At 35.3% G+C, this 15036-nt stretch overlaps 1 protein-coding gene across 17 annotated transcripts in view; it reads left to right on the top strand.

Moving 5' to 3' along the window:
• Nucleotides 1–15036, top strand: part of Gtdc1 (glycosyltransferase like domain containing 1) — a 428360-nt gene that overhangs the window by 365736 nt on the left and 47588 nt on the right. For all 17 annotated transcript variants that reach the window (XM_074070676.1, XM_074070677.1, XM_074070680.1 and 14 more), the window contains one exon: nt 3137–3246. In XM_074070676.1, coding sequence (XP_073926777.1) covers nt 3137–3246 — 110 coding nt within the window. The remainder of the gene's footprint in view (nt 1–3136; nt 3247–15036) is intronic.

Genomic DNA, 15036 nt, shown 5'->3' with positions numbered 1-15036 from the left:
TTTGGGTGTATCATTAAATGTATATTTAATCTTAATAGGAAGAGATGTCCAGAATATTATCTTTAAATCCCCCATTTTATATTTAATGCTTTGTGCTAAAATCACATGCATAAAAGTTTCACGTTTATATATCTTTCAAAAGGAATTTAAGACAAATTTACATATTCTGCTAAATGGGCTCAATAATGTATCATGGGCACTAGGTTAAGATTCATGGATGATCATTTGGATGTCTAAAATCAGTTCCTTGCTTGACAAAATGCTCTACCGTCAAATATCATCATCCATGCCTTGTCTATATGGCTGTGGCTAATACCTGTGCATATCTCTAATGGCTGAATGTCAGGCAATTTCCTGTTTCTCTGAGAGAAGAAAATTCAGAAACATTTTTCAGCTAAGTTGATTAAACTTTGAGCAGCATAGATGCAGTAATTGAGTAAATTGAGTATGTACTTATAATATGTAATCTACTATTTACATAGAAATAGTATGATAAAGCACATATTATGAGGAATAATTTTAGAAATATTGCTCTTTTCCCACCCCTATATTTTAGGAAGCAGTTCTGATCCAACTCCTCTTCTATGCATTCTTGACAATAGAGTGGTACCATCTTTTCAAACAACCAGCCTCTTCTACCACTTGCCATCTGATCTTCAGTTCAAGTGGTTTAGGATGCAGGATTTTGTAAAACTGGATATGATACTATCACTATAAGTCTTTTCCACAGTTATGAAAACCTACTTACTACTCCTGATCTCTGGTAACCACTTTTTTTTAGTGGTATTTAAAATACTTGTTTTCAACAACATCCAGCACTTAGAATAGTTGGGTCTTGTCTCCCAAATGATTACTATTTCAGTATTTATTTCCTTTGCGTCCATTTTTTATCAGTCCATCAAGTTAAGAATTGTTAGAACCATCTGAAACTCTCAAAAGTTAATGATGTTTCAGGCCAACACAATTTCTCCCAAATGTTATTTTGTTTAAAATAAAATAATAGAGAGTACCTGATATTATGAGAGACTTTATAGACTTTAGTATAAAATGCTTTGTTTTCTGAGTAATAACTTTGAAGAAGAAAAGTCATTACATTCAGCCATATATTATGGTTTAAATAAAAGAGAAGGAATTCACACAGGTTTCTTTTGTGTTAATATGCAAAGTAACTATTGAATATGAAAGCTTTTATCCACCTATAAGAAACATTGAAAGAATATGGTAGGGTTATAATGCATTTATCTTATATAAAAGCATTGAAAATAGTTCATAAAGTCTGCTGTTTGGAAAATACTCACGTTGGAGTCTTTTTTAACAACTATAGCCTCTACTCTACACAATTAAACCTCCCAACCTCAAGTCACATCTACTTTCATGTACACACACACACACACACACACACACACACACACACACACACACATACACACACACAGAGAAAGAGAGAGAGAGAGAGAGAGAGCGCAGGAAATTCTTAGAATAAATGGTCTCTTGGGGATCCATAGCCAAAATTTTCAGAACTCAAAATGAAAAATTTAGAGAACTTGGTGGTTAAATTTCCCTATCGTGTTACTCTCTAAGATATATTGTTTCCATTCTTTTCATCCAAGTATTTCCAAGAGAATTAGACTCAGAGAGCATTTTACAGATAAGGTGGCAGCTATTTGATTGATATGGTTGAAGATAGCATATGGTGTATTCTTCCCTCTCAAACTGTTTTGAGTCTTTGTTCTTGCCCATAGCAGCAATATACACGAGAACCATCCAAGAACTTCCCAGTGGTACATGGATGCAATACATGTCATCTTAAATACCAGTGAACATTTTGCCATTGCATTCTTTATTATTTCAAGTAAATCAAACCAAGAGACACGGAGCTTAAAATAAGTTGTTATAGAACTCTAATTCTATAAGCTCTTACAATTTCATAAGATTATAAATACCATTTTAAAATGTTAATTAGAAGATGCATTTGTTTTAATTCATGATACTGAAAATATTGACTGAATTGTGAATTAACACATTTAGGGGTGCAGATGTCATTTTTCATGAAATTTCCTGAATGATGCAATTTTTATACTTCATATTGCAGTTTGATCAATTTACAGATTTTATTTTACATAATTAGTTGGTAAATGAGAAATTCTATTGCTGATATAACTATTTTTCTGTAATAGAAAGAAGCTAAAATTTCTGAATTATAAATAAAAAATATTTTGAAGACATCTGGTCTACATCTGTCTGAAAAAAGATAACTTAAAACATTGTAATTAAATGCAAGAAATACTGAAATATTCACACCTTAGGATGTTAAAAAACCTCATTCCATTTTAATGATTTGTTGAATTGGTGATTTTTTTAAATTTCAATGTCCTTTAGCCTCTCTTTTTCTCCTTAGACTTACAAACTAAAAAACAAAAATTTTTCCATGTTTTTCAAAGCCTCTGCTAAATGAAAGTGCTATCTTTATTGCTCTTTTATATGTTGAATAAAGTCCACTGTTCAGTTAATACTCAGCAGACATAGATGCAGACCTGTCTGTCTCCTTTTGATGTATTTATAATTCCTCATTCAATTATTGAACATGAGAGATTAGTGAAGGGGTCTATAATCTTCCTCCCTAAGTCGTGTATTTACTTATTGTAGGCCCAAAAGGACTCAGTAAATGGGGAAAAGAAGGCATTCGGACCTATGAAAATGAAAACCATTTTTGCTACATTCTCATGATCAGCAGACAATCATTCTTTGAAGACTAGTCTTTTCTTTGATAAAAAAAAAAAAAATCCTGCATTACGTGGAAAATTATCCACTTTGGGAGAAAGAATAATACTGTGTACTTGCTGCAGCCTAACCTTAAAATGTAAAAAACAAGAAAGAGTTCTCTAACAAAAGACTGCCAACCCTTAAAACTTCAATGTGACTGGGTTTGCTCCTAAGAGATAAGTCTGTAGACGTGAAGATACTCAGTGCTGATGCTACAGTGGAAGGTTTAGGGAGAAATTCTCTTTTTGAATGCCAGAGGCTCCCCTCACCAGCAAAAAACCCCAAAAAGAATTGGTACTGTGTGAAGTGAAACAACTTTTCCTCAACACATGCCCTAAGGTAACACAAGCTGTATTTTGTGGTTTATTTCCAGGGAGCATGACAAAGATCCAGAGACTTGTTTTAGGGTATTAATGCATCTGAAGAATTTACAACTCAATTTTCACATCTCTATTCTTGGAGAAAGCTTTACAGATGTACCAGGTACCTCTTTTGAATTTTCTAATATGTTTTTTATAGATAACATAAGCCATACAAATTAAGTATTAATTTCCATGTTTTCCTTTGTTAGAATAATCAAGATGAGCACTGTTAACCAAGATTATACGACAGCATTAAAGTCTGATTCAATTAAAAAAATACTTAAGTAAGCATTCTTTGATTTAAGTTGAGAACGTGAAGTCATCTCTTTTATCAAATATAGTTTATGTGATGCATCTTGATGTAAATAAAATATATAGCTGTAGGCATCTTAACACTTAAGGAAAGTGGGAGTTTGTAATTGGATATACAGCCTCTCACCTCTGGGGTCACTAGTTTGAATCCTTCTAACATTGGTAATGGCTAAAATACATTACCATCTGTTAGGTGGCCTGTTTAAACATTTTGGCATCTAACTTGTAATGTGGAGTGGACTGCAGTGCATATCATGGTTTGTCATAGGTCCGTGCCTTTTTATTGAACTTGAGAAAGATAAGAATTAGAAGCTGTTAGCAGCAGGTCCTCTTATTCTTTATGCCATTTCCTTCACCCTGCATCCGCACTAGTCATATTGTGTCCATAAAATGAGCATTCTGATACCTCTCATGAGCACATGTGTTTCTGTTTTTAAGGCTTTGGGTGTTGAGCATTATTTGAAAACCAAATATTCAGTCAGCAAAAATTCAGAAGTAGCCCCTGTTCAGAAATGACCCTTGTCATAATGCATTTAGCATTAAAGGACCACCTGTAGTTTGCTTACACCCAGAAAGTACTTCTTGATTCTGGTTAATGCTAAGAACTGACCCCAACCTGTACTAAGGAGCCTCATTCCTGTGGCTTATCTTCTGCCTTCTGCAACTTAAGGACATGTTCCCCTAGGGCACTAAGCTTCTCTTGACCCCATTTTCCAATTCGCCTCCATTTTATTCTTCTTATCTCAACTCTGGGTCATTTTCAATTTTTTTCTTGTACCTATAAAGGTTTTTTAATTTTTTATTATATTTTGAATTCATATACGTTAATAACACATGGGGGTTTCATTGTGGTAATACATGTGTACTGTGTAGTTTGAACAAGTTCATCCTTCCATTATATTCCTATTCCCACCTTTCTCCTCCCCTATTTTTGCACAGTATTTGTGTAAAATAATAAGTGTATATCTCTTCAAACATATACATGTGGTGTATTTTGGTCCTTCTCCCCCTCAGTATCCCATCCTTTCCCCTCTACCTCAGACCATGCCCCTTTTATATTCATGTCCCATTGTTGTCATTATCATCATTTTAGGTCTAGGTTCTACAAATGAGTGAGACCGTGCAGTATTTTTGAGCTTGGCTTCACTCTCAACATGATGATCTTTAGTTCCATCCATTTTCCAGCAAATGACATAATTCCATTTTTCTTTATGTCTGAGTAATATTCCATGGTATACATATGTATATATACCATATTTTCTTTATCCATTCATCAGTTGTTGGCTCCTTGGCTGATTTCACACTGTATGTGTTGTGCACAGAGCTGCAATAGCATAGTTGTATAGTATCTCTCTTGTATATTGATTTACAGTCCTTCAGATGTATGCCAAAGAGTGGGATGGCAAGGTCATAAGTTAGGTCTTTTTTTAATATTAAATTTGTTGCACCAAATTACATTCCCACCAACAATGTACGAGGGTTCCTTTTTCCCATATCCTTGCCAATATTTATTGTTGTTTTCTTAATGATTGACAATCTGACTAGTGCAAAATGGAACCTTACTATAGTTTTGATTTACATTTCCTTTATGACTAAGAATGTCGAACATTTCTTCATGTATTCATTAGCCATTTGAATTTCTTTTTCTGAGAACTGTGGTCAATTCATTTGCCCATTTATTAATTGGATTATTTGTTCTTGTTCTGTTTAGTTTTTTGAGGTCTTTGTATAATTCTAGATATTAATCCTTTATCTGTTGAAGAGCTACTGAAGATACTCTCCCATTCTTCAGGTTGTCTCTTGATTTTGGTAACTGTTTCTTTTAATATACAGAAACTTTTTCATTTGATGCAGTCCTGTTAATTCTTTCTCTTGTTTCCTTGGCAGTTGGTGTCCTATTCAGGCAATAATTACCTAAGCCTCTATCTTTTAGAATTTTCCCAGTTTTCTCCTGTAGTTGTGTCAAAGTCTCAGGTCTTGCCTTAAGATCTTTGATCCATTTGAATTGTTTTTGTAAAGGGTGAGAGAAAAGAGTTCTACTTTTAATCTTTTGCATGTAGATAACCAGTTTTCCCAGCATCATTTGTTGAAGAGGTGAAGAGGCTGTATTTTCTCCAATTTGTTTTTGTCTCCTTTGTCAAAGATCAGATGGCTGTTGCTGTGTGGTTTCATTTCCAGGTCTTCTATCCTGTTCCATTGGTCTTTATATCTGGTTGAGTACCTGTACCTTGCTGTTCTGTTACTACGGCTCGGTGGTATAATTTCAAGTAACTCTGGGACATTTTCATAAAGTTTTATTATGGTGTCTCAGCATTGTATGCTTTTTTCCTGATGCTGTTTACCTCAGTTTCAAATTATTGAACATGTGTAAATTTTTGTATCTCACTACCTATACACTTGCACACACGTACACTATCATGTAGGTTCTGTGAGGTTCAAAGACTGTATCTGTCTTGTTTAATACAATAGCCCAAAACCCAGTACGGTACTGACACAGTGCAGGAGCTATGAATATTTATTAGATAAATATGTAAAGATAATGTAAACTCCCTTCCCTAAATGAATCCCTAATTTTGTTGAAGAGGGAACATTCATGCATAAGCACAGAAAACAAAGAGTGAAACATAAGATAATGTAATTATATTGTAGTGCTGACACCTGGAGCTTAGAGGGTTAATTGACAAGATAGTACACGAAGGCTGGGCACCTGTGGCTTACGCCTGTAATCCTTGCTACTCAGGCAGAGATCAGAAGGATCACGGTTTGAAGCCCGCCCAAGCACCCTCTACAAAAACAGGGCTGGTGGAGTGGCTCAAGGTGAGGACCCTGAGTTCAAGCCCCAGTTCTGAGAGAAAAAAAAAAAAAAGATAGTACATGAGTAGCCAAAGCTATTCAAATAACCAGAAAATAAATGATTAAGTTGTTCAAAAAGAAGAAACAAAGTAGTCAAAATACATTGAAGCAAACATGTTGGATACTGTGTTTAAATAAGAGAATGATTTCAATAATTAATGCTGAGAGGTCACTAATCTAAGCAAAATAGGAAATTCTGCATAGCAACCTTGGTCAGTTAATACTATCTTACACAGGCAGGGTAGGGCCAAAATAGGGGGGACCTTGATCACCATAGTAGATTAGGTAAAAAGGAATATGAAGCCTATGTTGGAACAAGGAAGAAAGATGCAACTTGTATTTTATGAAGCTTTATCTTAAAATAATACTAAGGCAAATGTGAGGTGGTGGCAGAGAAATTAAAGAGAGGGATATTTGAGAGACAAGGAAAACACAGAAAAGAATTTGATAGGTGGAAGCTGTTGAGAAAGAAGGGGAGAAAAAATATTTAGCCCCCTGGGATGCTATGGAGTACATTGTCTTTGTACATGCTCCTCTCCTCACACTCTCACCTGCCTGCCTTCAGCCTCAGCCACAGCTCCATCAGTCACTTCAAATGTGCTCTTCCTCATCACCACACTTCATCTTGCGCATCAGAGGAGCTCAGGTGTTGAAAGGGTGAATGAGCCTGGTAGCAATCCAGATTGCGCCTTTAGAAGGCCACTTAGCTAATCTTTACTCCAAAGGTTTTCTAACAAGCCATTCTGTGTAACTTCAGCCCTTCTTATCACTCCTCTGGTCTATTGAGCAAATACTTTTATTGCACTTACTGTATTCCAGACATTCAACTCTTCATAAAAATCCTGTTCAGTATTATTACCTCCAGTTTTACCCCTGCAGGGAACCTGAGACACAGAGAAATTAAATCAGGTCACACAACTAGATAATGCTTTAACCACTGTGCAATGCTGCTTTCTCTTCTCCTTGTTTTCTGACCCAACTGCTTATCTAACTTTAAGCATTAGTTGCTTTTTTGTTGTTATTGTTGTTCTTCTTTTCCCAACTTACCATCCCACAGTCTGAATTGCTTACCTAGCCCTTCCACAAACAAGATTACCTAGCAGGAAACAAGTTTTACTGCTCTTTTTAATGAAGCATTAAATTTCTTTTGCAAATTCTAAAGCTATAGTGTAGCATCTTTGTAGAATTTCCATACTATTGGTTATTTTCAACTAAAAATTATGTTATATGGCCTTTATAATATTTTTCCTAGAAAGTATACTAGAGTTAAGATGATTAGTTTTAGTTTATAGCTCTACAGCTTACTGTTCTTCAGTATCTTTCCTTCATTTTATAAAGAACAGAGAGACCAGGGAGAATTAATAACTTTGCTAAGTCATCACAGCTAGGTCTGGTGGACAATATAGGCAGTGGGTAATGGCAAGATTAATAGCAGAACCTAGGAGTCAACTTTCTAACCCCTGATTACTGCTATATTTGTTCAACATTTTTTTTAAAAAATATATCATTGTGCCAGGAACTGTGCTTGATACGTAGGATGAAATAATGAATAAAGAAGGTATGTTCTGTGATATTTGGAATAGAACATGGTCCAGTGCTTTATACATCACTTTCTAGAACATCCCTTAAACAAGTTAGAACTAACATTTCTTGAGCACTTAGCATTTGCCAGACAGTGTCCTAAGCCCTTGCTGCATTGCCTTATTTAGTTTTACAGTCGTGTGAATTAGGCATTGTGGGAATTACTATTTTACAGCTAAGAAGAGTGAAGCACGTAGAAACTACATAGTCATGCAGTTAGGAAGCCAGACAAAATATAAACCTTGTTCATATATTTCCAAGCAAAGGCACACCTATGCTCTACCTGGAAGTCCAAAAAATAACTATTTTATAAGTAAGAAAGCAGAAGGAATAGTAGTAGAAAATTTCTGGCCAATCACATAAAACATTTCCATTTCCTCCTACTATCTTGTAGAAATGGGAAAGCTAATAAAAGGCACCTCGAATTTATTTCCTAAACTCTTCCCATTTAATATTAAAGTAGATTCCTTCTTTCTTCTGTCTAGTTTCATTGTGAGAAAGTTTTCAAAACCAATATGAAGTAGAAAAATATCCCATATGACGCTTGCCACATAGTTAGTGTTCGGTAACTATTACTTGAATGAATTAATGATTTCGGCATAATACAATAGTACAATTTGTGAATCTTATCAGATTGGTAGAAACATAGGTTGAGACAATTTGCAGATGCTAAAGAGTTAGTGAATAAAAGTAGAGATGATTTCAAAATAGACAAGTAAGTTCTAGTTTGTTTTATGTTTCTATATTAATATGTGTCTTTGATTTAATGTAAATCTTTTTTCTTTTTCTCATCTCTTAGATCCTATGTCAGTCAGAATAACTAGGTTATACGAAAGTAACAGACAACCTAAGATTTATTTTTTGTTTTTCTTGTTCACATAATGGGTTTATGGTAGATAAACAGAAGTGTTCTCATTATTGAGGACCCAAGCTGATAAAGAGACCCAAGCAACTACCAGCTCAAGTGTTACTAATTGCCAGAAGGAAAAGAATACTCAAAAACTGTCCCCATCACCAGTTAACTACTCTGATTTAGAAACAGCATGCTTTTCCACTCAACTGTTGTCCACAACTTTTCAAGGCATTGCCTAATCATAAAGAGGGCCAAGAAAAGCTGTACTGCTCTGGACCAAGAATAGAGGAGATTAGAAATATTTGGTGAACTGCACTGTGGACTACCACAGTTCATTAATGTACGTTATGGTCTATGGATTCTCAGAGAGGAAACCAAACCTCTCCAAAGTTTCTACTTTCACCTGAGTGAGGTTGAGTAAAGAGCTTTACAAATATGAGAGTATCTTCTTGCTGGGAATTAGCCAGGTGCTACCTGAGGACATATCTAGCAACTGTGTCCTTAAGGCAGAACCAATATGAAGTAGTGGTGTTCTCTGTGAAATGGAGTTAATTACCACTTACTGATGACTTGGCATTTTGTAAAGCTTATAGTGATTTTCAAACTAAAGTGGCTCTCCTCCTCCCTGAGGGACATTTGGTAATATCCAGACAGACATTTCTGATTGGGCAAGATGTGCTGCTCCTGCCTCTGATAGTAAAGGCCAATGATGCTACAAAACATCCTACATGCCACAAAGCAACCCTCATAACAAAGACTTAGCCAGCCTAAAATGTCAGTAGCACAAGATTACAGAAGTCTTGACTTGTGAAAATTGAAGTCAGCAAACCAGGTTGGAGCTGGGTCCTATAGCTTTAAAGGAGATGGGAAGGGGAAATAATAATAAAACCATCTGCCCTATCCACTTCTGTGAGTTATAATGAGAATTTCAACAGGATTAGACAATTTAGGGGAAAGTACTTTCTAAACTACTATGCAGATTTTATTATTAGATTCATGGACTTTCCTTTAGAATTTGTAGATAGAGTTGAGTTTTTAATGCTTTTTAGATCCAAAGAAGATATCAGGATGCCATTCCTGAAAAGTTCATTTTTTTTCAAAAAATTGAAAGGTCATTCTATTACATAAGCCCTCTGTGTCGGACTCCATGTTACAAATGAACCAAAACCCCAAGAAGCTCTTCAATGCAAACATTTGAGTTTTGGCCAGTTCTCATGACAAGGTCACATTATTAGCCCTTGAGATGGTTTTAAAAAAAAAATGGGTAAGATATCAAATCAATGGAATGTGTTTGTATACTTAATAATTGACCACAAGTGGTAATTCTAAACAAAATACTCATTTCTGTGAACAGCCAACACCTTATATAAGGATTCTTCTTTCCACACTGCAGACATGACATGAGTAAGGAGTGTCATCTTTAGACATTTGGGCAGCCAGAAAGATTGCAAGGAAACTAAAAATGTGAACTATGGTTTTGGCAGACAGAAGTCTTTCTTTTTCACCTTTAAGGTTAAGAACAGTATGTGGAAAGCTTCTAGTTAGTATCTGGCATGACAATGATTATTACTGTGATCTTAGCTTTGGAGTCAAATGTTGGATGACTATATAGCATTTCCTTCCCCTCCTGCCACTTCCTTCACCCAGCTTCCAGCTACTGTCTCATTTTCAGCAGTGTAGCTGTACTAAAGGGGAAATTCTAGGAAGATTCCAGGAACATAAATAACTTACACCACATTAATATAAAAATTATAAATTTTACTACAAGGGGAGCCCAGCAGAATAAAAGCTATTAAGGAATCATAGATTATATGTGAGATGAAGTAAATGTAAGGTTGACTAAACTCATTCTGTCCATACCATACCATTCCCTAAACCTATTCCCTTGTAGTTTGTTTTTAATTTTATTGCTACTCATTCCCCTAACATAGAATTACTTACTGGCCTGACGTCATGCGAAGTATTGTGAATATCAAGAGAAGAAGACGTAGTCCCTCCCCTCTAGAAGCTTACAGTCTTATTGGAAATCAAAATGTTTATATATTTTCATTTTATTATCACGTGGTATTTTTTAAAATTGTAACATTTAAATAGTTTGAATATGTTATCTTATAATGCTTATGAACAACCCTTACAGCAATCTAGTGATTTGGGTAATCAAACAAGTACCAGCATCCCAATTGATAGATGAGGAAAATGACTTACATGAATAATCATTTTAGAAGCATGTATGTGAGTTAGATTCTCTGTAGACAAAGCCACCCTCATAAGGCATGTAGTTACTTTCCCAAGAATATGATTGGGAAGATCAGCCTCCTAAGAATTTAAAATTCAGACTAAAGTCTTCTGTCTCCTAGTCTTTTGCTGAAATGAAGAATATAACAAAACATACTAGGAAAAATAAGGAAGATTCAAATAAATATAAGCATATTTGCTGCTGGCAGAAAAGAAGAAATGCTATAGTGGAAATGATAGTATCTCTTAAGATAATTTGTGAATGTAACAAGATTCCAGTTAGGGTGCCAGAGTATTGCTTTAATATACCTCCACAAAGTAGCTCCAAAGAAATCACTTACAAAGGAATCATCATGGAAAACATGCCCTGCCAGAATCAGAGCATGTAGGAAGTAACAACTTTCAAACAAGTGCTTTACAGATTCAGAATCATGAAAGTGGAAAAATGGGCAGAAGTGGAGAATTCAGAAATAAACCCAACTTGTTTATAAACTTAGGACAACAAAATTTAATAGTACACTTATTCCAGCTCTAAAATGTGGTTCTTACTGGTAAAAACAAGAAGCTGAATAAAATTAATAACTTCCATGTAGTAAAACAAATTTTATATATAATATGTATTCTATATGTAAGGCAAGGGTGAATGTTTCATTTCTTATATGAATATATAGATGATCATATAAGAAATGAAGTATATATGCTAATACTCTGTGCCAAAACCATCTAGGTTTTTATGCTGATATCTCATTTTATATCATGATGGTCCCCTCAGTAGGGTATAATTATTCTCTCCTCTGTAGAGGTGAGAACACTAAGGCTTAAATTAAATAACTTGCCCAAAGCCACACAGCTAATAAACAATAGAGGTGATTATTTCATAAAAAGTAAATACTAAATCAAATTTTAGGAAAGAAATCTTTAATTTTACCAGTAATTAAATAATGCAGATACAAAGAATTTATAAGAATGCAGTTGCATTCACCAAAGCCATAAAAGTAGAAGTATATCATAGCTACGACTAGCCAGCTCATGGGGTAACATCTATATGTAGGATAATGGCAATGTAAATTATTTTTCCTGAGCCATATAAATTAATATACTATTTGTCTCAGTAATTTCACATCAGAGAATGTATCCCATGGAAACAATTCTAAAAGGGGAAAAATGACAAAAAGTTGTGCTTGCCTCATTTCCTTCTCTGCTGTTCTATAGTTAACAGGTCCCTAAGCTCATATTCATTCTTGATCCCTTTCTTCACTTTGTTTCCGTTGCCTCTTCTCCAGGTCTTACCCTTATTTTCTCAGAAAATAAGGATTCATATTAGGCTTCCATTCCTTGTATACTTTGATATTCAGTTCATCTACCTACTATTGTCTGTGTTCTTTTCAAACGCAGACCATCCAAGAACAGACTCATAATAGTGTAATAATAATAATTATCTGTCTCCTTTCTTCTGTAAGATAAAGTTAAATTTCCTGTGTAGCATGAGGTTCTTCACAATATGACCCCAGCTTAGTGTCTCATGAACTCCAGTTCTTTTCACCATTTGTTGGATACATCTGTGCATTTACCTCCATGTCTTCTGTAATTCACTGCCTAAATTCCTTTGCCCCTTCCCACATAGGCACACTCATAACCTTTTTCCACCTGGCAAAATCCCAGCTCGTGTTGCTTCTTGTCATATACCTTCTTTTCCCCTTCCCTTCCATATTGCTTTGTAGCACCTGTATTCATTCCATCAGTTGAAGATCACATTTCACACTACACTGTGGTCCCTTGTCAGTTGACTGCCATAGTTTGTAGGTGAAGAATACCATTCCTGAAGCAGAGTCAGCTACACAAAAGAGTGAGCAGCACTCCTGGATTCTGGTAGCAGCTCACTCTCATTTCTTAGAGTATCCTGTGAGAATCAGTCTTTTTCCTACAGTCACTCCCAAGGGGGCCATCCCCTACTTATAGCTTAGTCCTGCAGCTTCTGTAAGTGGAATATTTATAATTTCTACTAAAACCAGAAGATTTGGTGCAACTCTCAAGGCAAGATCATTTTTCCACAAAGACCATGACGATAATATGTTCCGGAACACAACTCCCAAAACATCTCTCAAGAAATTGTTCTCAAAACTTACAACTATGCAAACATTACTAAGGAAAAAAAATTCTCTCATTTTCATAAACTGTCCTCAAGTTTATGAGAAATGTGCATTTGGGAAAGACACAATTAGTTAATAGAAAAGATCAAGAAATTAATTTTTAAAATAGAGCATTAGAAACAAACCCTAATTTTGGAAACCTGTCAGCACATAGATAAATTCGATAGCTGCTGGTATGTAGGAGGGAGAGAATATCACTGCTATACAGTAATTTAATATTTTATATTCCTATAGATATATATGGTCATGATTTGGATTGTGGTGTGGTCGAAGTAGTATTTTTCCCACTACAAAAAAGGTGGAAGGTGTTTTAACATTCCTGCTCCCTGTAGTGCTTGAAGAATAGGAGTCTGACAGAAAGCAGCACAAGGAGTGAGTGTCTGGATCCAACTAGTGAACATTCTCAGCAGTATCTCCCTTTGCCCAAATTGTTTCATTTGTAAAATATAAACCATGCAATGGTTTTGAAAGTCTAGGGTGTAATTCCAGCTCTGCCACTGATTAGTTACGTTACCTCTTCTAGCCTTACTTCACTACTCCATAACACAAAGTCGCCCAGAAGAAGAACTACATGGGACTTTGGAGATTAGGGCTTCTCAACTCTTAAAATGTGGTTCATATCCTGACCCTAATGGGGATTTCACATAGTGACACTTTATGAATGTTTATTATGAAAACATGTCATAATTATGCTTTTTCAAAACACATATTATTCCTTACCATTCTCATATTTGTGTGCACGCCCATTCAGATACCCATTCTCAGGTAGTTGAGAGCCATTGATGTAGACCAGTCAAATTAGGCCAGGCATTCTGCTATATGTTTCTGATCTCATTATTGCCTCTCCTGGCCTTACCTTGAGGTACCCACAGCAGTCTTCTTCCTTTCTCACTTAATCCACCCTTACTGTCATCACTTTGTAGAGCTGACTAACATTGCCTACTGTTCCATCCTGTAAACCTTTGCTACTTTAAACCTTCTAAAGATGACCCCCATGTATCTCACTCCCCCACCTCTTCTGTCCTTATCAAATTAAGTGTAATCTTATTAGTCTAATCTTCCCTTGCGGTTTCACCTACATAGTCCCTGCCTCCTTGTCTTCAGGGGTAATATTACAAGGTCCTCAAGAGATTCTTGAAATCATGGCTAGTATCAAAACCTATATATACACATGTTATATATTATTTTTCCCTACAAACACACATACACACACACACACACACACACACTGCCTTTTCCATCTTAACTAAGCACTTACCACACATTGTGGACATAACTATTTTTGTTTGAGGTTTCACAACAAAACTAGCATGAATTTTCTTTTTTCTACTTCACAATTTTATGGATAGAAGGTTTGTTCTTAACTTGGATCTGAAAAACCTCAGCACAAGATTTTTTTTTTTTCTTTCCTTATTGAACCAAGAACTTTCACCTTTCCTTTAGAAGCTCTTTACAGCTTCTCTTTGGCATACCATAATTGCTAGTGTCACTACTCCTCCACTTTGGGGCCATTAAAGGTAATTTAAGGGTTATTTGAGTGCAAGCACTATAGTTATTGAATAATCAAACAGGATACTAAGTAACTTATGGGTGGGTGCCATGTAGAATGTGGATATTCTGAACAAAAGGATGATTCATGTCCAGGTTAAGACAGAGCAGGACAGCATGAAATCTCCATTGCATTCAATTAATCCATTTTTATATAGTATGATGCACAGTTTAAAACTTACAAATTACTTATTTCTGGAATTTTCCATTTAAATTTTTGGATCTTAGTTGACTGCAGTTAACTGAAATTGCAGAAAGTAAAATCATGATAAGGGGGACTACTGTATCTTTGTAGCCTTGCTTCAGTACTTATGCATGTGTATACTGGGCTGAAGTCTAGATTACTGAGTATTCTCAGAAGATAGTTCATGTATCACCA

This window comes from Castor canadensis, chromosome 4, assembly GCF_047511655.1.
Source record: "Castor canadensis chromosome 4, mCasCan1.hap1v2, whole genome shotgun sequence".
Classification (NCBI taxonomy): Eukaryota; Metazoa; Chordata; class Mammalia; order Rodentia; family Castoridae; genus Castor; species Castor canadensis.
The sequence above is the reverse complement of the archived record's forward strand: the minus strand, read 5'-3'. Positions and strand labels throughout refer to the sequence as shown.